Source organism: Eumetopias jubatus, unplaced genomic scaffold (genome assembly GCF_037043125.1).
Source record: "Eumetopias jubatus isolate StellerSeaLion01/CBP00866 unplaced genomic scaffold, mEumJub1_p1.0 scaffold_3, whole genome shotgun sequence".
Classification (NCBI taxonomy): Eukaryota; Metazoa; Chordata; class Mammalia; order Carnivora; family Otariidae; genus Eumetopias; species Eumetopias jubatus.
In genome coordinates, this window is record NW_028274809.1 from 13734700 (window position 1) to 13760774 (window position 26075).

General features: G+C 39.5%; 1 protein-coding gene across 1 annotated transcript in view; it reads right to left on the reverse strand.

Moving 5' to 3' along the window:
* The window catches only part of NYAP2 (neuronal tyrosine-phosphorylated phosphoinositide-3-kinase adaptor 2), a 240565-nt gene that overhangs the window by 130656 nt on the left and 83834 nt on the right, over nt 1-26075 (reverse strand). The window contains exon 2 of the mRNA XM_028105068.2: nt 8947-9248. Within this exon, the coding sequence (XP_027960869.2) occupies nt 8947-9248 (302 nt within the window). The remainder of the gene's footprint in view (nt 1-8946; nt 9249-26075) is intronic.

Sequence of the window (26075 nt, forward strand, 5' to 3'; positions counted from 1 at the left end):
GAGAAAGTTGCAGTGAGGGTTATATTTAGTCTTCTCCACCTCCTTTGAGGACACATGTTTTTGGATGTCCATGTACCCATAACTGGAAATCGATGCAGTTGTTTTAATTCAGAAGTTGTGTAACTTGGGAACATGCAGTCTCATGTTTATTTGCCATCAAAATGCTATTCGACAGGCAGGCAGAAGACAGGAAGGTACACAGCATAAATTACCACCACTAATCCCTACAGTCCTGGGGTTCTGAGGAAATCCACAGTTGAAAATGCTGGGGAGCACCATTGCCATATCAAGGATATTGTGTACTATGTAGTCCACATCCATGAGGTGTTTTAGGGACAGTGACTGGGCTGGGCCAAGCTATCCCAGTGAGTCAACAAGAGAGTTCAGCAACCAGGAAAATCAACAGTGAAGATCAAATATACTGACATTTATACACACCACAATTTTTAATATTTGCACTATTTTGGTGTCTTGGATCTTTATTTGCTAGGAGTCCTTTAGGATGGGGGTTATGGGACATTTTTCATGTCTTCCACATAAGGCTAAAGTCAAAAGAAATGCAATTTTCCCACTTTCAACTAAGTAAAACAATCCAGACATTTTGCAGCAGGGTGGCTTCCATTATATAAGAAAAAAGGAAGGACAAAGAGAGAAATGAAGAAGGGAGTTTTATTGTGCCCTATTTATTTACCAATTACTTTGATTATTTTATATTTGTATTATTCTAGTGAATTATGGTTTGTTTCTCACATTGCTAATTAACTTTCCACAAATAGACTTTTGAAGTGTTCAACCAGGTATTTGGATGGTTTCTAAAAAAGCTATGTATACATAGTCTCCTTTGTATCATTCTGAGTAGGGAGAATTCTAGGTCCAAAGAGCCCTGCACTCTGTGACTTACGTCCTGTATAATTCTCTCTCCTTGAGCGCAAGCAGGACTGTGAATATGATGATTTTTTACTCTCGTGATTAAGTTGCAGTATGTGGAAAAAGGCGAAGGGATTTTTAATTGTAATTAAGATTCCTAATCAGTGGACGCATTTCATCCAAAGGGAGATTACCCTGGATGAGCTATTTATTTATTTTTATTTATTTTAAAAGATTGTTATTTATTTATATGAGAGAGAGAGAGATAGAGAGCAGGAGCGGGGTGGGCAAACAGACTCCCCGATGAGCTGGGAGCCTGACGCAGGGCTCAATCCTAGGACCTCGGGATCATGACCTGAGCCACCCAGGTGCCCCTGGAGAGCTATATAAAAGAAGATACAGGCCTTTCTGGAAGGGAGAAAATAAAAGTGAGAGAGTCTCTCTCTCTCTCTCTCTCTCTCGCTGTCCTTGAAGAAATAAGCTATCTTGTGTTCTACAACCCCAAGAAAATCAATTCTGTCCACAACCATATGAGCATGGAAAGGACCCTGAGGCTTATATGAGACCTCAGCCCCAGCTGGCCGCTGGATTGCAGCCTTGGGAGACCCCGAGGAGACTCCTGACTTGCAGAAACTGTAAGATAATAAAAGTATATTATTTTCAGCTGCTAAGTTTATGTCAATTTGTTGCGCAGCAAGCCAACACCCTCAAAGTGAATGCCCTATCACCACACTCAGGAACTCTGGGCTCATGGGTCTCTTAGGGAAAAATCAGTCTGTGCCAACAACACGGACAAAAGTCCTCTTAGGAATCTAAGACAGTGAGACAATTGAGGCCAAATCCAGACTCTTCATAGAAGGATGTTGGGTGAGACCATTAGAGGCAAGGTAGTTCGTTGGACCAAAATCAACAAACACGGCAAGGACTGAGAGAGAGATGTGTTGTGTGATGACTGATTTGCAAACTGTTTCATTCACGGGCCTCAGGGCACACTTGGAGAAAGATCACACATGCTGTGGATGGACAACCCTGTGTCCGTCTGAGCAGCGCCTGGTTTGACAGATGGCTTTTCCACTCGGAAGCCTAGCAGCGTCTGATTCTGTCAACCTGGAGAGAGGAATCCAGGAATGTGGGACTCCGATGATCATCTCCCACATCGCATCCCAGAAAACAAATGAGAATACACACCAGGACATGAGCCAATGTGGGAACTAAGACGATTTCCTGAGCTCATTTTCCCCCTTTCTTTGTGTTTTACCAGTGCCGTGCTACACGGGGCTTGGAGCACTTGGTGGGCACATGCTGTGAGGTACAAGTGCCACTTGTTATGTGGAAAAGGTCCTGAGCAGGCAAGCTGCAGCCGTTGAAACGAGTCATTCAAAAAAGCCACGCAAAAAGCCACTGCTGAGCCTTTTGAAAGAACAAAAACTGTTGGTGAGAAGAAAGGACCCTCTCAGGAAAAGACCTGAACAAATCTACAAAAAGCTAAGCAGATATTCAAGAGCCCTAATATGTCAGTGTTTTCCGAGGTTTCTTCATCTCATTTATTTTCAAGGTCTGGCCTGGGAAGTTTGGAAAGCCACTGACACTATCTGAACTGCCCTCCACTCCCGTCTGACAAAACAGCCCAGTGAGGAAAGGAAGGGCAGCTCTCCTCTGTCCCACCTCATGTTTTCTGCCTAACAACTCAGTAAGATGGATTACTGTTCCATTGCCACATAACAAGTTATCACAACCACAGCGGCTGAAGGAACAATACCCTTGTCTTAGCTCACAGTTCTACAGATCAGAAGTCTGGGCACAGCCAGAACCCAGTCTTCTGGGTCTTAGACTCCCACAAGCTGAAATCAACATGGCAGCCAGACTGTGTCCTTGTCTGCAGATTCTGGGGACAAATCCACTTCCAAGCTCATTTTTGTCATTGGCAGAATTCAGTTCTTTGCAGTTATAGAACTGAGGTCCCTGTTTCCTTGCTGGCTTTTAGCGGGAGACTACTTTCAATTCTTGGAGGCCACCCATATGCCTTGCCACATGGCCGCCTCCATCTTCAAGCTACCAATGTTATGTTAGTTCCAGGGAATACGTGGGGTGAGTATACCAGGAAGGAGGGACTCTCAGATACCCTCTTGGATGGCATTCTACCTACTACATGAGATCAGTATTGTTATTCCCATTTTATAGGTGAGGAGAGGGAGGCTGAGACAGTGTTAAATGCTGTCAGCACTAATGTGAAACCCGTGTATGTTTGCCTCTAACACCCATATTTCTCTAAAATGGCTGAGTTGTAGAAGTCCAATGCACTATCCATTGTGCCACGGAGCCACCTTAAAATGGCTGAGTTGTAAAAGGAATAGTCTTAAAATTTTTGAATGTCTGAGATCTGGGCTAGTAACTGAGGAAGCAAAAGCAAGTATATGGCTGGCCCTGAGTGATGCTGATTTAGGTTCCTAAACCAGAATTCTGAAACCTGAAAGTTCCCCAACATAAGCACACTCCATCTTTTCCTCCTCTCTCTTTAAATGCCTTGGGGTTGCTTTTGAAGCTTTATGGGTAGAAAATCAGATTTGGGCACCTTTCGATTGTCAGCCCTGAAAAATGAAAGAACAGCAAACATTCTTTGTAGGAACAAACACTTTATTAAAATGTGTTAAACTGCTACTTCCAGAGCTAAACAACTAATTACATGGAGAAATTCCCCATGGTTGTCATGCCAGATTTTCTGGTTTCTAGAAAGGATTTCTTTCAGTCAGTGCTTGCTCTGGGATGTGATAGAGGAAGGCTGAGTTGCAAAGTTGGAAACAAAATTGGTTATAAGCAACATGAAAGAAAGGACCCCTTGTTCTGTTTGCCACTGGATCCCCAGTATAACAGGTAGTGCTCACAGTATAGGCTGGGTAAATGGAGGCATGGAGAACAGCATTGTTAGAGGGTGTAACTTTCTTTTTGTGGTAACCTGAAAAAGGAATTTGTTTTTTGTTGGTTTCTGTTTTTAAGGCAGTGACCTTATGATGAATTTAGCCTTTGGTTCTGGCTTAACTACACATTTCAAGTTTTTAAGGACAGTCATGATTCCAAACCTTTTTGCAGGTACCCCAATTTCTGATTGACAAATATGACTCCACTAAACATAGCTAGCAGGGAAAATCAGAAACCAGGAAACCTATCCCAATTCAAAAATATTTTCTCATTGTTTTGTAAAGAGATAATCATGAAATAATAGCATAAATAAAGTATTAAAAATGTCCCAAAAGAGGGGCGCCTGGGTGGCTCAGTCGTTAAGCGTCTGCCTTTGGCTCAGGTCCTGATCTCAGGGTCCTGGGATCGAGCCCCATGTCAGGGTCCCTGTTCAGTGGGGAGTCTGCTTCTCCCTCTCCTTCTACCCCTCCCCCCCACCTTCATCCTCTCTCCCTCTCAAATAAATAAATAAAATATTTTTTTAAATGACCCAAAAGAAGGACTCATAACAAATGGAAGGTAAGCACGCTTAGTTTTTGGGGATAGGGGTTATGGGTGAAAGGGGTCAAAAGATACAAACTTCCAGCTATAAAGTAAACAAGTCTTGGGATTCAATGTATGGGATGGTGACTTTAGTTAAAATATTATATTGTATACTTGAAAGATGCTAAGGGAATAGATCCCAAAAGTTCTCAATACAAGAAAAAAAATGTAACTGTGTGGTGGCAGATGTTAACTAGACTTATTGTGTTGGTCCTTTTGCAATATATACAAATATTGAATCATCATGTTGTATACCTGAAACTACTATGTTATATGTCAATTATACCTCAATTTAAAAATAATACTTAGTTTTGTTTTTTTAAAAGACCTAAAGTGTAGAAGTACTGGATGTTTAGAGAAATATATTTTCCTCATTATACTAAATATTATACTACTGTCATAATATCATGAAAAGATTATTACACCTGGAGACTACTTCCCTGTTTATTCACTCTGTTGTGTAAAAAATTTTAAGCCTAACATGTATAGTGTGTGTGTGTGTGTGTGTGTGTGTGTCAAGGAGAGGCTATTTTTCCTCTCCTATTTGTTTTAAATATATGTGTTGCAGCAAACTCAAATTCTGTGTTATTCAAGCCTATGAAGAGGCAGTAAGTACAACTTTAAAAGAAGTATTAACTTACAATTGCATAGCAATTTCTTTCTACCATGCACCATCCCACTGGGTTGTCATAAGGCTGTGAGGGAGGCAGGGCATCATCAATTTTCAGTTCTTTATACTCATTTAAAGGTAATGAAACAGCCTTATTGGATCACTTGTCCAAAGTCAAGTGCCTGTTGGTTCTAAGTACAGTCTCCGCCTGTACCACACAGTGTCTCGAATGATGACGCTATTGAGGAATAGGATTCTCGTCTACTTGAGCCGTGAGGGTGGAGAATGCAAGCTTGCACAGCTCCTATATCCTCTGGGTCATACATGAGGCACATCTGATAGGACTTCTCATCCTTTCTAGGTAACTCCGTTTATGTAACCTAATCTTTCCTCAAACTAAGTAGGTACCACACTGAAGCAAAAAAAAAAAGCAATTAAAATACTTATTGCATACTTGTTGCCAGTATCTTCTCTACTGTATAATTTTTAAAGGTGTTACTATTGTAGAAGACCCTAAAATAGAGTCATAAATGTATATGTTTAGGGTGATAGAATTATAATTTTTAAAAACTAAATTGTACTTTCTTGGTATGTAATCTTTTGTGTGTTCATCATTGAGCTATTTTTTTCCTACACTGAAAAGCTGTTTTGCTACAAGTCCGGTTCTTTTTTACTTTCATCCACAGGGAAGTCATAATCCCCTACTTAAATAGAAGCCGGTTACCATGGAAATCACTCTAATGCCACTGAATCAATATTTTGATTTTGCTGACATTTAATGTAAAAAGACAGACTAAGATTCATAGAAGTCACTTTTCATCTTTGTTATAATTTTGATAGCTAGGAAAATTGTAAAGAAAACATATGCTCTGTAATGAACTCCAGTTAACTCCCAGTTATAAAGAACTGAGAATTCATAAAAGAACAATCTACATATTTATATGCTTTTGGCTTTGAGGGTACACATATGCAGGCATGCATTTGGACTCAAGATTTTTTTCTCCATCTCGGAACTGAGCCCTGATTCTCTCTTGTTATTCAAGTCATAACTTGGTAGAGGAGATCTGAAGGTATCCAATTTTGCTATTGCCTTTTTATTAAGTGTTCTGAAGAGGTGAAATTTGCATCGAGAATCCCTCTTCTGTAAAAGTTGACCTTTCCTGCACAGGATCTTAGTAGCCCATCTGGTCCACTGACTGTCCTCAAACATGTACTACAGCTGAAGGCATCTCAGTCCATACTTAGAGCTCCTTTTGAGGAGAGATGTTGAACTTGGACCTCATGTTTAATAAGTCTCATGCCGATCAAGTAGTTTTCCACGTCTCACTTAAGTCTTTGTGCTGCTCTGATTTAGTCACTGTCTCCTCTCCTGTCCTCAGAAGAAATAAAGATAATAGAGCTACTGTCTTCTGTTTGATAAGTAGCTATTTGAAACCCTAGATCTTTAGGTGGTGAGGGGATCTGAAAGAAGAGCTGCTCTCCGTCAGGAATTAGGCAGCTAAGGCATCTCAAATGAATGGTAATCAGTTCTACTTTTAAGACAACTGAATCACCACTCAAATGTTTCTTCTGTGGGACAACCATCCTGTATTTCTGCATGTGTTCACTTTGAAGACCCCAGGTCCCCCTCTCTTGAGAGAGGCTATTCTGGAGGTATTTTATCCTGGTTCCAGAAGTTTCCAGCAGTACTGCAGTGCTTGATAACACACTCCTTCCTGGCTACTTTCCTCCTCTGTTTCATCTTTCCCCTCCCCTTTGGGAGGTCCTTTTATTTCCCCTTGATTCTTCAATATTTCTATATTACATTCAGACCCGCATCTTTCAGAGACCAGTGTTCTACATCAATAAACTTCTTTTGTAAACCATCTAATATCATTGGCTATCTAGTTTTTTGGCAAGAAAGATAGAGAGGGGGACTTCTAGAAATAATACCAGAGAAAATAAAGAGAAATGAAAGGCACTGTGTAACAACATCAGGGGAAGCCTAAGAACAACATTTAAAATTTACAAAAGCAGATCTCTAGGCCCCTTTAGTGTATTAACAAGTAAAGGAAACACTCATTTGTTTCTATAAGCATCAATGTGTTCCAAGTTGAAGGACATGCTGATGACTTTGAATCAGGAGAGAAAGGGGTCTTCTAATCTACTCTTAAGGCAGCAGAGGGACAATAAAGAGAGTTGCACAAACAGACACACAGACAAGCGCATGTGCATGCATGCATGCACGTTCATGTCAGTTTCATTCATTATAGCAAAACCGGACCAACCTAAGTATTCTCCAAGGAGAAAAATGATTGAATAAAGTGCTATGATGTACACTTCTCTTCTTAAAAATGGTGTTTCGGGCGCCTGGGTGGCTCAGATGGTTAAGCGTCTGCCTTCAGCTCGGGTCATGATCCCAGGGTCCTGGGATCGAGTCCCACATCGGGCTCCCTGCTCAGCGGGAAGCCTGCTTCTCCCTCTGCCTCTCTCTCTCTCTCTCTCTCTGTCTCTCATGAATAAATAAATTAAAAAAAAAAATCTTTAAAAAAAAATAAAAAAATAAAAATGGTGTTTCTTAAATTGAATGCCATGGAAAAGAGTCACAAAAAAATAAGTGAAAAATAAAACACAAAACTGTATGCATTATGATTTCAATTTTGTAAATATGCATACACATACATGATATTCACATATGTACTCACATACATATGCACATGGTCATGTTTTTGCATGTATGTATAGTAGGAAAAACTGAGCCTCAGCGGAGATTTTCCATGTAGAATGCATGGATTAGTTCCACCTCCCGGCATGTATTTGTATTCTTTGTTGTGTACTGAAGCTTTCGTTTTTGTCTAAATAGGCACTGAGGCACCAATACGGAGGAAAGGAGAAATGAGATTGATGGAAGGGATGTGACATGCCTCATGGGTACCCCATGTCATGGACCAGGCTTGAGCTTCTGTGGAAAGATTAGACCAGAAGATGAGGGAACTTTTATGAAGGACTGGGAAACCCACATGACAAAGATACCTTCCCAGTTGAGGAAAGGACCACCTTGGCTTCCACTCCCAGCTGCAAACCACCATGACACTTGGTATGCTGGGGGCTCGGGGAAGCCTGCTGTGGAGAATGTCAGGGGCAGACAGCGTGAGAGAAAAACTAAGGGACCTGGCAGAGCCATTTTCTCAAGGTGGCCACCGGAACCGGTAGCACGAACAACCTCGAAGCACTTTCCACAACTAATCCACAAAATCTGCATGGGCTTCTATCAAAGCACATTTGAGACAGCTCTTCCTCCAAGGGACTCTCAGGAGAAACTCAGGAAAGCTGAAACTTCCTTATTCAAGGAAGACTGAAGAGCTGGTGAGATCTACGGTTAACCTGACCTAATTCACACTCACAGGCCAGCAAGGAGGTGGAGAGGGATTTGTACATTTCATAGCTGAGGAAAAACTGAGGTACAGGGTAGAATTTAGAGATAGGGACTGAAGGAGACATTGAAATATATACACAGCATGTGTGTTCATATTCACCAGAAGGAACTCCACCACAATGTACAAAATCATTGTTTCTAAGAATGATTACAATTTGCCTTCTGTATGTTTTTCTGCCTTACCATGTTCCCCTAAGAATCACATCATGCTTCTAGAATCATGTAAGTGATACTAATCCAAGCAAGACAATATACATTTTAGATTTTTTTTTTTTTTTTAGGCAAACAACTTCTTAATGATTTGAAGGGGGTAAGAAAATACACACGCTGCCTTCCCTTTCTGATAATATAAATACGTCTTTCTGGGTGCCGTTTGTCGACACCTTAATAAAAGTTCTCCTCGTCTCCACTGCTCCTGCCTAGGACTTCAGGGAGAAGGAGGCAGGATTGTGAGGCCCAGGGGGAGGGGGGGGTGGCGGGCCAGGGCAGATGCTCAGGAGCATGCTGACCCAACATGTCTGAGGCCTCTCTCCCGGGGAGCCGGCACGCGTGTTACCTTCGGGCCGCTCGGGGGCCTTCCCGCTCTTGCTCGGCACCGCGCTGTTGACAGTCTCCGACGATGTGCTCAGCTTGGTGCTGGGGTCCCGCTTGGGCTTGGGCGGTGGCTGCCGGCGGGAGCCACAGCTGCTGTCGTCGTCTGTGCCCCCGACCGAGTGCAGGGACTGGGACCTCACGGAAAAGCCGCTGGAGCAAGGATGGGGAAGTCTGTCCTGAGGAGCAGGCATCGTCATGAATCCCATGCGGAAATGTTTGCCCGCGTAACTTCCTTCGTGGCCCCGCCCCACTTCGCCACCTATGCTGTAAAACAAAACAGAGCCAAGTCCGTGAAGGTGAAGTGAGCCGGCCCCCCTCAAGGTCACACGGACGCGATCGTCTCTGTCCTAGAGGAGAGTTCACATTTTAACTCTAGGCTGGTGAAGAAATATTTGCATTGGCACGAGAACCTTCTGTGCTTTTGCATTAAGTATGACAGGAAAGCAGATATAACCTGATTATAATGAGAAATCCTAACACTTGTTTCCAGCCATCCTAGTATCCTGGCATCCAGATACTCTCAAAATAGTGTTCTAAAGGAAAAGAAAATACTGCAATAGCATATTTCATCTTCAATTGCTTTTCTTTAAGGGAAATCTTGTCAGGGGCTTTAAAAGCAAACAAGAGGTCCCTGACAATGACTCACAGACTGTCTTTTGACACATTATTGAGAGCAAGTGGACAGCACCTGAGACTCTTCTCCACTTCATCAAAATCATCCCTAATGTCACCTGGTTAATATAGTGGGGAAAACAAAGCAAAAAAAAAAAAAAAAAGTAAAAGGGGTGCCATTACCAAATGGGGGGGAGAGAGGCGAAAAGGAGACAGGAAAGCAGGAGGAGGGGAAGGGAGGAAGAGAGGAGGGGAGGAAGGAAGGAAGGGAGGGAGGGAGGAAGAGAGGGAGGGAGGGAGGGAGGGAGGAATTGCCAACCTCTGGTTGGTTCTCCAGAAACCTTCAGTTATACTAGAAACTTAGTTCTACTAATAAGCTAATTTCACAGAATGAAGTAGTATAATAATAAATAAAGAGGTGTAGTTAAAATATCATGTAATACTGGGATAGTTCTAAATATCTCATAAATAGGGTATGCAAAGTTTTTAAATACGAGGTTCTTAAGTTTTAGGTAGGAAAGTTTGGACAAAAGTTTTAAAATATAAGAAATCTCAGTTTGAAGCTCAGCAAATCATAAAGGAAATAACTCTTGGGCCTTTTTCCATGTTATTAAGTAATGATGACCTTTTTATGAAGAAAAAGGACATGAATGTCAATGAGAATTTTTAAAAGAGAGATTTTTTTTCTAGAGTTTTCCCCATTTATGTTCATTCATCAATAGAGGAAACAAAAAGAAACATTGTTGGAAATATTCCACTGATTTTCTTAGACAGATATGAATGATAAAAAAGTAGCCTTGAGTATATGAATTTTGGAAGCCTATTGAATCTACCTTTCCAGACATAAGTTTATTTAAACTGTTTTTTAACCTTAATTTTGGCTGGCTCTGCCCTTGTAACATGTTGAAATTCATGCTAAGGTTTTGTAATTCTCTATATTGTATCTTTCATAGCATTATCATGTTTGTCACAAATTTTACATTCCAGCAGGAAAAATAATGGAAAATGAGGTTTTTTTCTTTCCCTCTTCAATTGAGGACTTAGCATAATTATATGACCAAGGTGATAGAGCCAGAAAAGATTCAACAAGAACCTTAGACTGATTCTGGCATTAAATTTAGACGACTTGCCACTCCGTCAAAAATATTTTTTTATATTTATTTCTTTTTTTCTGAATATTTTGAGTGCATATTCAGACACTGGATATACCATCTTTGCAAAATGAAATAATGATGACTGGAAGCTGGGTACACTAACCTGAGCAATGGATATCCAGAAGCATGAATGAAATCAAAGGGTTGGCTGGGTGGAGCTTTCCACATCAGAGTAGCGAGCATCCTAAGCATGGACAGTGCTTCCACATATTTTATTTTCTGTGCTTTCTTCAAGAGCATCCATCAAAAAAAATAAATGAAGCTCACTCAGATGGAATGGCTTAGGAAAAATCATTAAGAATTTAAGACAGAATAGGAGTGGTGGAGGAGGGGGATGGGTTTGGTGGACTGGGGAGTTTTCTCTTTGATTTTTGGTGATTATAACCTTCATCTTTCTCATAGATATTTGATTTCATTTAACTTGGCCTTCAATCATTTTGCATCCTCATCTTTTCCTTATTTCTGTTGTCATATCACTGAACAAAGAGTGCTTTAAGGATTTATTTAGACAGTCATCTCATTCCGAGTAACATAGCCACATGAGGGGATTTATGCATGTGTTAATGCACATAGGCATTTATGAGACCGTTACTAGGAATAATTGTATCAGCAAATTCTCTGTTACTTTTGACCTAAATAGAGCCTGCGCCTTTTTCCAGACAGATAATTAGCCGTGCTGCTTCATTTCAAAATTACATTTTTTCAGCATAAAACAGTTTCATCTAACTCTGAATGCTTTTGTTCATATATATCCACGCACACACACAGATACACACACATTTCTTCCAAAGAGAAATTTAATGTACACTTCAAACAATAGTAGGTCTGAGTTGCTAGTTTAATTTGAACAGGCTGTGAATGCAGGATAAAGGAATGGGACTAAAATAAATTGGATACAAAGGCCATTGTCCAAGGCAAGGTTAAGGGTAAGCAATAAAGGGGTTATGGTACATCTAAGTTCAAGAGACCAGTGAAGATGATTAGTCTAAAGCAAATTGAAGAGAGTGGAACACAGCATACAACTAATTCCTGAATTTATTGTAGGAACATGTGGAGTTTTAAAAATATGCAAATTCCAGGACCCACACTAAAGACAACTACTGAATCACATCTGTTGAGTCAGAACCTATAGGTGCAGCCAATGAGTCCTGTTTTTAAAAACTGTATCCAGATGTTTCTGATGTAGCCAATCCAGAGACCTCTCAGAAACATTAAGAACAATAGTTAGAGCCATTAATGAGCAGACATCTGTTATTTAGAAACAGCCAAGGAAATACAAATATCAGAAAGTGGGACAAAGGAGATTTGCTAGCTACCAGTAAAATATCACAGATAGAAAAAGGTACAATTTATTAGTCAGATCTTGTTAGGTTATCCTGCAGTAAGCAACAATCCCTGATTCTTAGTGCTTTACAAAAACAAAGGTTTATTTCTTGCATCCATGAATTGGGTCGACAGTGTATTGGCCGTGACTCTCATCTACAGATCTTCTTCATTCTAGGATCTAGCCTATCCTCGGATATGTCCTTATGGCAGAGAGAAAGGACTCACTGAACCACATAGTGTCTCTTAAAGCTTCTGCTCAGACATGACAGAATGAATTTTTCATTCACATTCCATTGGCTAAAACCAGTCTTATGGCCAAACCTGATGTCAGTGGGGTAAGGATAGATTGTCCTCCAACAAGAAAGCATTGCAAGTTACATGAGAGTATGTGAGGATGCAAAATCCTCTACAAATACTGGTACATCAGCTGTGTTGTCTGCCACAGAGATCTCCCTTCAAGAGAGAGCATGCCATGAGGAATGCAGTTTACCAACTACCAATAATCCCTGTTCCTGCAATTTGGGGCTCTACTGGTTAAAGATCCTATTCCCCGAAGGGGGGCACACTCTTTCTAGAAGACCTAGGAAGGGTTCCATTGAGCAACAAGCCATAGCTGGCTCCTGGGTAATTTGAACTCCCTTTGTAGTGGCCAGCAGGCCAGAAGACAAGTCTCCATTGAGGAACAGCTCTTTCATCTTGATAAGCAGGAGGAGGCAGGACTGCTACCACATGATGGGGTAGAAAGAAAAATGTGTGGAACCCCTTTTGATACTCCCTTGCCCATTTGTGATTTTGAAATGCAGTCCCATGCAGCAACCATGGCCCAAGAAGGGTTTGGTTACCAGGGGTTCCAACCTTTCATGGGAGGGATTCCTCTCACCACCAGGTAAGCCACTGAGAACAGGGGAGGTGCTAGCTGATGGTGACAGTGAGGTGAATTTAGAACAAATGGCAGGGGGGCAGACAGAGAATGACTATCAGTTGCAGCCCCCGTATGAACTGCAGTGATGAGGGCTGTAGTTTATTGTTCTAACTGATCCCTTATAGGGTTCCCCTCAGTAAGAGTCCCGAGGGAGCCATGAAACAGCTGTCTCCCAGACCTGTAGGAGAAGAGCGTCTGCCAAGGAAAAGGGGTGAATTGTGACAGCCATGAAACACTGTGGCTCAGATCTTCCTCAAGAGTAACTTCTCTAAGGACGGCAGCTGAGAGCCACCAACTATAAAATCTTCAAATCTGTGGCAGCATTTTAGTCAAGGTCACTCTGTCCCTAGAAGGTTCCTCACCAGTAGCTGAGCATGATTTGGTATGGGACCTGGCTATTTTTGCCCAGTGTGTGCGTCCTTTCTGGACAGTCTTGGTGTCTGACTTCCCCTGTTGGGCTGGCAGAGAATTTTCCACAGTGTGAAGCTCTTCTGACCCCACTACTTCTCTTTCCTTTAGCAGATGTCATGCTACATTGTGACCTGGGGCCTGCCCTGCTCCCTCCCCATCATCCCAGGCATCCTTCTCAATAAATCTCTTGCTTTTTTTTTTTTTTTTTAAGAGAGAAAGAGAGCCTGTGTGCACACACACAAGGCGGGGGGAATGGTAGAGGGTGAGAGAGAATCTTAAACAGGTTCCATACACAGTGTGGAGCCCAACATGGGGCTGGGTCTTAGGACCCTGAGATCATGACCTGAACCAAAATCAAGAGTCGGACACTTAACCACCTTACCCACCCAGGCACCCCTAAATCTCTCACACTTCTAACCCCATCCAGCTTGGTGTCTGCTTTCTAGAGGGCATGAACTGACTCGTGTGGGAATAATCATACAACCAATGAAACTCAGAAATCAAAGAGGGAAGAGAAAGCTTAAAAACAAATGTGTGACCCCAGAAATAATAAATGCCTGGGAAAATAGGGCACCCTCTTGTTTCAGACTGAGCATTTAAATGGTGGTTGGGGAGGTAGGACCAACTCCACTGCAGGAATACTTGGCTGGAAGTGAAAGTTACGTGGGCTGAAGAAAGCAGAATCTTTTTGCAATAAGACTTTAACACTCAAGATAGATGAAGCCTGACACATCTCATGTTATAAAAATAAAAATAAGTTTCATAATCCTGAATTTAAACAAGTATGCTTTTTCTCACACAATGAAGACAGTGTTGCAAGATCTGGTTGTAGATTAGATTTCCCAATATAAAACAAACACCAAAAAGTATTGCTTAAATCAAAGAAGGTTATTTCCCAGAGTAATTGATAAAATATTTGTAAACTTCTACCCCAAACAAATTATCGGCTGAGACACAGGCTTGGATATCTGTTTTCTGGAGTCTTTGAATGATGAGCTCCCTCCCCAGTTCCATCATTCAGCAACCAAACAACAGTAGCTATTGATCCCTGAGACCACTTCCCTATCTGTTAAATAGTAGTATTGGCCTCATGAATTGCTACCAAGTTTACCTGAGATACTGCATATGGAGCTCTTGGCACAGAGTCTGACATAAAATATGCACTCAATGATTTTAGCTTTAAAATTCCTACTTTTAAATCCCGTCCTCCTGAATTTTGCTTATGAGACCATCATTTGCCTGGTAAGACTGTGTTTTTAAAAGCTAGTATAGATGCCATGTTACCTCAAGAAACTGCATACAAAGACAAAACAAAATCCTACATTCAACTCAAGGTATCAAGATAATCTAGACAAACATAGTCCTCATGCTCTCTTAACATCCTTCAATACTTGCTTCAGTTTTTCAAAGCACCCGTTGATCAGGACAGACAAAGGCACAAAACAAGAACTTCAAAACTGCTTTGACAATGCAATTCGACAGATTGTTACTTGTTTTGCTATCTTCTTGAAAATCCATCAGCATTAATGTTTTGCGTCTCCTTCTGAGAACTGTCGCCTTTCAGAGACGACAAACACAACCCCTTAGAAGGGCAAGCTAGCAAGGTGAGATGTCAACTCTCAAAGTGACAGAGGCATTGCTTCTGTGTGTGATGTTGAAGCCAACATGCCAATATTTCAGAGCAGAGCCTTCCTTGAAAACCACTGGAAAAAAAATAGAATCCCATTCCATAAGGATTCTAGATAGATCGATAAATAGATAGATCCATAGATGATAGATAGATAGATAGATGAGAGAGAGAGAGAGAGAGAGAGAGAGAGAGAGATAATAGATAGATAGATATAAAGTCTGGGAATTTGAAATACAAACTGAAGGGTTATCTAGGAGTTTCTTGCTTGGATTTTATTTTTCTGGAACAATTCTGTGAAGCTGATCTCAAAACTTTATCCCTAACACTGATGCACAATCTAGTATATTTCTACCTTCACAAACTTCTGAACCACCTGGAATTTTTTATATTGATACTTCAAGAAGATATAGTTATTTGATATCAGGAAAAGGACACATTCAACCATGAAGTAAATGGGGGGAATCTGAAAGAGGAATGGAGGCTACGGCTGTAAAGGAAATAATAAAATTTGCCAGTGGGCAAGCTGACTACCAGCATTTATTAATTATTCAAATCTTTCATGTCAGGCATTTTATGATGAGTGAGTATAGGGAAATTAATATTCAGACTTTAATCATTGAAATTATGACTTAAAAAGTTTGTATTTGATCCTGCCTCCCTCTTGCCTTCTCTTCAGATACACAAGACCAGATGCTGAAGACCCCATGCTGATCAACCCCCCAGAGGGACGCCTGCTCCAGAACTCCACCCTTTTCTCCTTCAACATTGGCCTCTTCTAGGTATCATTTCCAGCTAAAGCAATCTATGTACAAGAAAAGTTGGACATAAAATAAGCCAAGAGGTTAGTATGTTACATTTTTTTTCTATTTTGACAGGTAATACAACTCAGCCAAATATCAGATTTTGAGAGGCATCATTAATTATATTTTTGGCAGATGAAACTCATCTCAGACCCATTGCGCCTTTGGAAGTACAAGGGGCTGTTTACATTCACTCACCTCAAGCTTCCTGCTGGCAGGTATCCTGCCTTCTTGCTCCCTGCTACAGTCACTAGCACGTTGTAAGTGCTCAAACACATTTGTTTTGTGAGGGAAAAATGAATAAAGGAAATAAGTCCACCGTGAAGATAAACAGATAGAGGGCTTAGGTAGGGAACTCGGTGGAGTTTTGTTATCTGTGCTTCTCAGAGATCCATTCTCCCTACTGCTGGCAATGGAAATTCCTGTGTGGAGACCAGTCCTCTTCACTCAGACCCAGCCAATCAACCACTAGATCCCTGTGACCACTAAGACTATTGTAGGGACGGACAAATGCCTCAAGTCTGTCCAGCCAGAGGAAACCCTGGACACTGTGTGATCCCAGACCTGCCTCATCCCTCTTACTGCCATGTAGGGAGATTGGTTGCACCAGGTCTATGGCATTGTGGAAGACCTGGATCTGGTTATGCCTGCAGCTAGGTCAATCCTAGGACCCTTCAGTTAAATGAACCACTAAATTCCACTGTGTTGAAGTCAGTAATACTGATACTTGCTTTGGAAAAAGTCCAAAGTGAACCAGTAGAATGAAGCAGTTACTACATAAATGCTATCAGCTAACTTATGTCAGAAAATGCAGTATGGTCAGTGCAGAACAAGAAATGAATGTATCATATTTCTTTCTTGCTTAAAAATATTCTCCTATAAGTGGGAGTAATTAACTACCTTACATGTTTGCCCTACATATATATCATGTATACATATTATATACATATATAATATTTAATCATACAATATACTTTGATATGGAAATTTGGCTTCAGTAAAATTAAACTGTTTTCATATTTTCTTTCAAATTGTTCACTCACCATCACCCTTAATGTCTTGTCTGAATGTCACTTGCTCATTCAAAGCCATAATCTGTGGCTTTCTTGCCTTAGGCTCAAATATTTATTCTCAGTACTTCTTATCCTCGGTGATACCTATTTTCTACCTTTGTACCCCTAACACCTTAACTCTCTGAGATCTTTTTCAGACATTAATTTCTTGTGTCTGGCTATTTATTGATGCTTCTTGGATCTCAAGGTCAAGTGTTAAAAATGGAATCTTTACACACTATTTTGGTAACTGCTGCGGTGAACTATTATAGAAAAGCAAAACAAAACTGCTTTAAACAAAATAAAACAGGAAAAAAAAAAAAACTGTCCCAAAGAGATGGCATGCAATTTCCATTAGCTCCAGATGTTATACTTGAAGTTGATATTCTTAAGCATCAAATATGTTATTTCTCCTTGCTAGACTATTTCAACTCTGCCCCAAATTTGATACTTCAGAAAGAATATGAGATACATATTCAACCACTGACTAGCTCTCTCATTTTAGGTAGGAAGCCCATAGTTACTGAGTCTCAATTACCTTTACCTTTGTAGTGGTAGAAGTACACTTATAAACTATAAGTGTACACTTATAAACTATAAACTTATCTCATTAAAATGAGATAAAAATTTCAAAGTCACCTAGCAATGGGGCTAGTACAAACAGAAGCTGGACAAATATTAATTTGCCTTCCTTAACTTCCTGGTTTGACAGGCAACTCTGTATCAATTTTTTTCTTTCTGTACCCAGACATCTTAATGATCAGTTTCCACCCCATTGCACCATAAAGGAAAATATACTGTAACTATATCAGTGCAATTTGATTATTTCTCTGAGTGGGCTTTGGCAGTAATTGTCAGACAATATACCTCCAAATCCAGATTAGGGGGAAAAAAAAGAGGCGCTCCTGGGTGGCTTGGTCGTTAAACGTCTGCCTTCGGCTCAGGTCATGATCCCAGGGTCCTGGGATCCAGCCCCGCATCGGGCTCCCTGCTCAGCAGGAAGCCTGCCTCTCCCTCTCCCACTCCCCCTGCTTGTGTTCCCTCTCTCACTGCGTCTCTCTGTCAAATAAATAAAATCTTTTAAAAAAAAAAGAAATTTGTTCAAAAGCGAAGGAAAAGGAACAAAAATAATTAATTTTTTCTGCCATAATTATTGGTTGGGTATAATACAGAGTTTGGCAAATCTATTGAATGGATTTATGGTTAGTTGTCATAAAACTTCATAATAATTTAAGATTTTTATGAAAGTTAGGGTTTAAGGCAACCGTGGCTAGGGAGTTATGCTTGAAAAACAAATATGACATTTTTAAAAAGATTTTATTTATTTCTTTGTCAGAGAGAGAGAGAGAGATAGTGGCAGAGATAGCGAAAGAGAGCACAAGCGGGGAGGAGAGGGAGAAGCAGGCTCCCACTGAGCAGGGAGCCTGATGCAGGACTCGATCCCACGACCCTGGGATCATGACCTGAGCCGAAGGCAGATGCTTAACAGACTGAGCCACCCAGGCATCCCAAATATGACATTTTTTAATCACAAGGTACATATTGCCAAGAGTTTGAGACTGATATTGCTGCCTATTAATTTGATGCTTAGTCATAATGATAAGTTATAGGATACAATAATAAATGAATAATAATTTAAAAATAGAATAATAAAAATAAAGGAAGTTAGAGCAGGGATTAGAGAGATATTTTTTTTTTAACCTTCATCAAAGTTATAATGCTTATTGAAGAGTAGGCATAGAACATTCTATGGAACATCTTTCAGAGACTTATTTTTACTTAAGACATGACAACTGCTTTTAAGATTAACATATGTTATTATCTATGGCACTTTGGAATTTAAAATTAAAATATTTCTTATGTCTATACATAAATAAGGCTTCTTTGCTCCTTAAAGTATCATGGCTTGAAGAAGAAAGGGTCTACAGAAAATTCAAATCAAATCATGATATTCAGATTCAGCTTAGAACATAGTTTACAGAACTTCACATCGTGGGAGATCTTTTCCAAAAATTCAACCAAAGACGGGGAGGTTCTAGAAAATATAATTTTTTTGTGTCTTCAAAACTGACATAAGCTTTGAATGTGGTTTGAGAACATGCCAAGTTTTTACAAATGAGTTTAGCTAACCATATGTGGCTCATTTTTTCAACCTTGAAGTGGAAGCGAGAAATACAGAATGTTAACATTTAATGGCCTTGAACCTCCTGAGCAGAAGGGGCTAACTTAACGCCAGTTCAAAGTATAATAATTGATTTGGTATAATTTTTATAGAGGAAGAAACAACTCTGTGTTGAGGCATTTAATTCATGTACTCACTATTTATTCAACAAGTATTCCGAGTACGTACTCTTTAGCAGTGACCAAAGCAGAGTGGTCAGTGTCCTTAGGGAAGCAGAGCCTACTGAAGCAGATGAGTTCAGTACCATGTGGTCAGATGTGCTTTTAGAGGAAGTACAGAACTAGTGCAATGGAAGAACCGGCCGTGAGGCCCTAACCACAACTGAGGGGCTGGGAAGTCCCATGGGAGGAAGTGGCTTTGCTGCTGATCCAGAGCATGAGTAAAACTTAATCAGAAAAGGGAGAGAAGAAGGGAGAAGAGAATTTGTGTGCTGACAGTGGGGATCTAGAGAAACTGAAAAATTATGGAGGTGTTTTGCCAGAACTTGATCAAAGCTGTTTGTCTTGTACTTCCAAAGACTAGAACGATGCCTGGCCCAAAGAAGGTACCCCAAGAAATATTTATTAAATAAATGAATGGAGAAATCTCTGATTGGAAAAGTTGAGAGTAACTCCTAGGTTTCTTAAGCCCCGGGATGCATGATAGTGTGTTTCAATGATATTCTGCACTATTTCCCCCTTTCCTTGAATTGCCATTTTCTTAATTTATGATGAAGGAGAAAGGAAAATCTGTGAATCCTCAAACGCTATTAATTCCTGTGCTTGTTATAAGAGTTAATAATTTGAATGCAGGGATCAGCTTCATCCCTTCCTCTCCATGTCCACTGGCCTGTTTTGGTTTAGATGCTCATCATTTCTTGGCTAAATTAATGCAATTGCTTTTTAGCTGATCTTTTTCCACAGTGCTGCCAGATTATCCTTGTAAATGTAGATTTGCTCATGTCACTCCCTATATTAAAACTCTTTGATAGCTTTTCCATTTCTTCAGACTGAAAATGTGAACTTTCATGTAACACTCAAGGTCTTTCAAGATTCGGATCTTATGCCACGTCTCCTCTGCAACATTTTCCCTCCTTGATTTTAAGATTATTCTCATATAACATGATCTCACCTTCACTTTGTTCCAGATTGCTAATTCTAAGGTAAAGTTCAAGACCAACCACATGCCAAGTGTGGCAATGAGTCTTGAGGAAACAGACAAGATAAATCATGACCTCAGCCAGGAGTCACACTGCCTGAACTTCTTCCTTGGGCTAAATCATGTTTTAAGACCTAATTCAGATGTGGTTTCTTTGGGGGAGGCTCCCATTATCAGTCAGTTTTGTTTTGTTTTTAAGTTGAACTCAATGCCTCCCCTGTGGGCTCTCCTGGGGTTCTGTACTTCTCCATAGCACAGCATCTCTTTTATGGCACTCAAGAGTTGTCATCTGTGAGATGATCCTCCTCTATTGGTCTGTGAACCCCTTGAAGGATAGACCCTAAATTACTTGCAGCAAGCAGAAAGTAGGTAGAGATAATGGAAGGGAGGGAAAGATATGACCCATATTTTCAGAAACTTTCTCTTCTTAATTTTTTTGAGTTAGGCATTCTTAAACTCTCATTGGAAAGAAAAAAGCTGAAAGGACACTATGAGACTCAGCTATGATTATCCAATAATTATTTTCACCGTTAAAACAAAATGGAAGCTACTAATAGCTACCTGTCATACTGTTTGCAGATTATTTGGTTGCCTGAGATAATACAGTAAAAGCCTCTAAACTAATTTTTATTTAACAAATTCCTGAGTTAGATCTAATTCTTCTTTAACCTTGTAAAACATCTTCATTTACAGACATAGCACTCTAAATATCCATAGCCAAAAGGCTCACTCTCTGGCATGTCCACACACTTATGTTCTGGACACTGAATGGTAACTGTATGCTTTTAGAATCAGTTATGTTTGGTGTCAAACCTGCTTATGCCAACTGTGCTTTTTATCATAATTATATAATTAAATATCATATAAACCAAAGAAATATGAGTGTGAACAATTAGTGAGAATTTCTCTGAGAACTCTGTTGAAAAACTATGTTGATTGCTTTGAAGATGCTCAATAAAAAGAGATTTACTAAAAAAAATGGTCTAGTTGGATATGCTGAGATTAGGGTATATCTGTTAACTCTAAAAGGACTCTGAACTGTGTTTTTTTTTTCAAATGTCTTTAGATTCTGGCTCCACTTTGAAGAAATTGAAACTACACTAAAAAGTGAAAATTAATGGATACATTTTAAGCATGAAAGTTTTATGGAAGTCCAGTTAGGGAAAATTCACACAAGTAAAAGACTCTGTAGTAAAATTTGGTAAACAATGTGTATATACAAACTTAAATTTGAAAAAAGTTTTATAGGTGCTTATGCATTTTTCTTCTTAAGATTTCTCTAATTATTTTTTACATTTTGTTTAATCAGTCTCAATTATATCAGTTCTTCTATATTCACATTCTATAAATAAATGAACTAGCAAAGAGCCTTGCACATAGGAGAGGCTCAGGAAGTCTCAAAAAAATGTTGCTTTCATTCCTCCCACCTCCCCCCAAAATTACTCAGGACTCAAAGATAGTTGATTCAAAGAAGTTATTTTAGAACTAGTCATTGACCAATAGAAAAAACAAATTTTCCTGGAAGTACAATTGTATACAGTCAAAAATATAATGCAGAATGTTAATTTACTCACAGAAAATTATTTAAGCAATTACATTCTTAAGTCATTTTGGAAATGGAGCCCAGAAGGAAAGCACATTTTACTAGTGGTGACAGTGTGTAAAGCAATGTTCTCAATTGAGGAAAGAGCTAGACCACTCTAGAAAGTAGCAGATGCCATGCTCTTCAGTACTATTTCAACATACTTTTTCTTCTGAGAAGGTACATATCAGTATCTGGGTACCTAGTGAGTTTCCCAGCCCAGATCATCATCTATGACACTGCATTATCACAGAAAGCATCTTCTATGACACTGACATCATCACTGAAAGCTTCTGATAATGTGTGTAAAACTAGGAAAATATATACACCATTTTCCAGAGGCTATATTATCTATCACACTGGCAGAAAGGGTTTGATAGAGGCCAAAGTTAGTTCAGGGATGAATTTCACAGCCAGAAAAATGGGTTTTCCCTGAATCTATAAAACTTCCAAGTCCACAGCCACCTATTCATTTACCTTCTAGGAGAGAGATGACAAGATTTGCCAAGTGAAAGAAGACTAATAAAAAAGCTTTAATGTCAGCTCTATCTCAAATGTAAGGCATTCACCCCTCCCAAACATTTGTAACTTGCTCTTCTCTTGATCATGGCATCTTAAAATTTAATGTAATGATGCTCTAAATTTCTTAGGCAAAAGGAGATCTCAAAAACTTTGTAGAAAGTACCTCTAGATGCAGAGTATTTGAGCACAGTGAAATGTCACTTGCAAAATATCCTGCTCAGTTCCCAGAAAAATTTTGCAGTTTAAATAGAGTTATGGAGTGAAAGGGGAAAATGTACTTTTGAAAGACCAAGAAATTCTAGACATGCAATTACAGAATAATTGTGGAAGTGATCTATCAATGAATAAAAATACAGTGCTCTTGTATCTTCCATATCAGGCCAAAAATCATCCAATGTCTTTCTAAATAATATTTTTAAATTATCTGAATGCAGCTGAAAGTTAACCTTGTTAAAAGTGAAGATGATACTCTACTCGCAAATGGTACAAACCTCATAGTGACTGTTTCAAAGCTTCTAGACATCCTGGTTTTTGTAAATTCCTGCCTTTAGCAGAGCACCACTAAGTCTGTTTCACCGAGAAAAGTTTGCCCTTCAACAGGAGGCTCCTTGCTCCTACTTAGTATCTTCACTGACTTCATGCCCCTCTTGTTTCAGTATAGGCCAAGGTTCTATTTCCACATTTCTCCTTTTTCTGATAAAAATATCATTTTTAAAGACTTGAATGCTCTATCCTACTTATATGATTTCTAAATCTAATATTCCACTGTTTTCTGCACTCTGAGACCTATCTTTGTTCTCTCTCTAAGATGCTGGATATTTCCAAATGGATATTCCTTTGACACTCAAGGTCAATGTTAAACTCAGCATCATTTCCTGTTCCCTCTATTGAAACTTAGTCTTCAATAGTATCCTCAGTCTATCAGTCATAGAGAACAAAGCCTTTCAAATAATTTGACACTGAGTATCTTCTTATATGCATAAGTTCAACTGGTCAACAAATCCTTTCTCTTCTCCCTGGATCTCCTGTTTTCCAACCCAACTGCAAGGCTCATATTAACTTTCAGTCTTGACCACTAAGTGATATTCTTAATTGGATTCTCTATCTCAGTTTTCCTCTATACTAATCATTAACCTGAAAAAATAGTTCAAACAAAGAAATAGGTTTACCTCACTTCCCTTCTTTAGAGCCTTTAGGAACACAAAGTAGAGTCCAGTTCCTCTGTAAGGCAATTCAGGCTTCGCATGATCTGACCCTGCCTCTTTTCCAGTTTTGTCATATTACCCACTCACATAGTTCTCTCTCCTGGGGGCCCTTCCTTTTCAAACCACATCACCATTTGAAGAAAAAAACCCAAGTCCATCAGGGTCTAAATTAAATGTTACTTCTTTCCTGAACTTTTTATTAATACACTCACTTCTTAGCTTGAATCAATTTCTTTTGTATTATTTGTCACTTTCTGCCTTACATTATAGCCATTATACACAAACATGAGATTCTGGAATTTCTGAAGATGGGGATCAAACTCTGTGCATTCCTTTTTCTCCTATGGCGTCTGGTATGCTTCTCTGAGCATAAAAAGAAATGTGTAAATGTTTAGGGATTTAAATTTAATTAAGATTTTAATTAAAAGAAATATGTAGTAAACTATTTTAACTCATTATTCCCAGGTATATTAAAGGGTTACAACTCTCTAGAAATTTTGTCACTAAAATAAGTCTGGCAGACCAAAAATATGTTTTTTAAAAGGAAGTTTCATTTAGAAGGAAGTGAAGAGATAAAGTGAAACAGAGAGAATAAGGACATTATGTTGTCCAGAAACTCCCAACTTTTAAAGAGAACTGAGCTCGAGATCCACAAGTGAATAGTCAGAATCCCCCCCTTTTTTTCCAGGAAGTACCTACAAAGTGGAAAAAATTTATAATCTATGTATCTGCAGAAAAAGACACTAGAGATCATACAGAGACACATAGACATGCACAGATACACACGAGCAGTGCACACACATGTTTTTTCCATCCTATTTAGGAGATTCTGTTTCTAGCTCTACTCTTACATCATCCTGTGGCCCCTACGGAACTCATTTATAAATAGAGTTATTCGCCTTTCAAATGGGATAGTGATACCTTAACCAAAGATCCCTCAGGATATTTGTGGGATTTAAATGATAATGTAAAACAAGGTCAGGTTATATTTTCCTGTTTAACAACAAAAATCATTTCACAAATCTTTCTATTGAACATACCACCTTTGCAAACTGATAAAGCCCAGAACTGTACTCCTTGGTATTTTTAAAGTCCATTAAAAAAAAAAAATACTTGCAGTTCTAAAACCCAACCTTCCATCCCTCATTCATATAATCAAAGTGACATGTAAATGTGAATCGCTAGAGATACTACTTAAGAACCAAATCCTTACTCATGGATGCATTAGTTGCTCTAAATGGAGTGACCAACATGTTGTGTTTATGCCCAACAGGTTGTACATCTGCTTAATGCACCCAAATGTAATAACGTGGTAGATTGAAATATAGATGCTACCGATGGCCTACGCAGAAGCCAGAAGCTTGGCTCCCTATTTTCCTAGAATGACTTTCCGGGAACGATTCACTTTCCCTGATTGGTTTCCTTCAGATGAAATAATTGAATCTAATGCTCTGTGTCAATGCAAGCACTTGTATTATTTGTTTTATGGTGCAGCACTTAGGGGCCTCAGGGTCCAGCGTTAAAATTTGCCTTTGATCAAGCTTCATCCTCTCCTACACATCTTTACTCATTACAAATTAGAAGCTATTATCACAACGTATTGCAACAGTTTTAATGCCCACAGTGCATCTTAAAATAAAAAGAAACAATTTCCTCATTATAATGGATGCAGTATCTTAGTTGGTCTCATTATAATATTTATCATCTGTTATTTGTCACATGTGAGAACACAATGAGCTGGTGCCTTGCCCTAGTGAAAGATACACACCCCTCAGGGCTTACAGTTTATTGGAGAGCACATTTAAATTCAAGCTCTACCTTATTAAAATAAACCCTGCTTATGCACATCCAAGAGGGCCAGGGGAATGTGGCTTCATGGCTGTCTTATTGAAAATGGAGTTTCTGCATTGCATCTGCATTGCATCTGCATTGTTCTCTGTCTTTCTGGCTCACTACCTCTGTTTGGTTAAGCTCAAGTCCTCTGTCACTTTTTTGGGACCTCCTATCTACTGGTCTTGCAATCTTCTCTGTGTTCCTCCTCAGTGCTGTAAAAGTTGTCTTTCTGTACACAGCTTAAATTCTACGACGAATCATTTGTATTGCTCCCTGGCACGTACCCTCAACGCTCTTGTCTTTGTACTGCAGTGTTAACGTGATGAGCACAGGTGTGTCAAATGAGGAGTCATGGTCAGTCAGTTCAGGGTCATAGAAGTTGAGGCTGTCATCATCACGTGCACAGGCAACCCCAAGCAACAACCAGGTTTGGTGTGTAGCCTTCTCCTCCCATCTTTTTGCCTTAGCATTACCAGGTCAGTCTACCTAAGATCCATTTAAGGGGACACTCCCTTGCTCAAATGCCCACAACAGCATTTGATTTAAAAATATTTTATAATGTGGCAACACCACACATATTCTGTCTTATTTTCTACTTTACACTTATCAATATCCATTCTCTGCTGATGACCTCCACCAAAAATACAGATACCTGGTTAATGAATACATATCCAATTAATTAGTTAAAGTCATAATTATTGAAGACCTATTTGGTGAAGACAG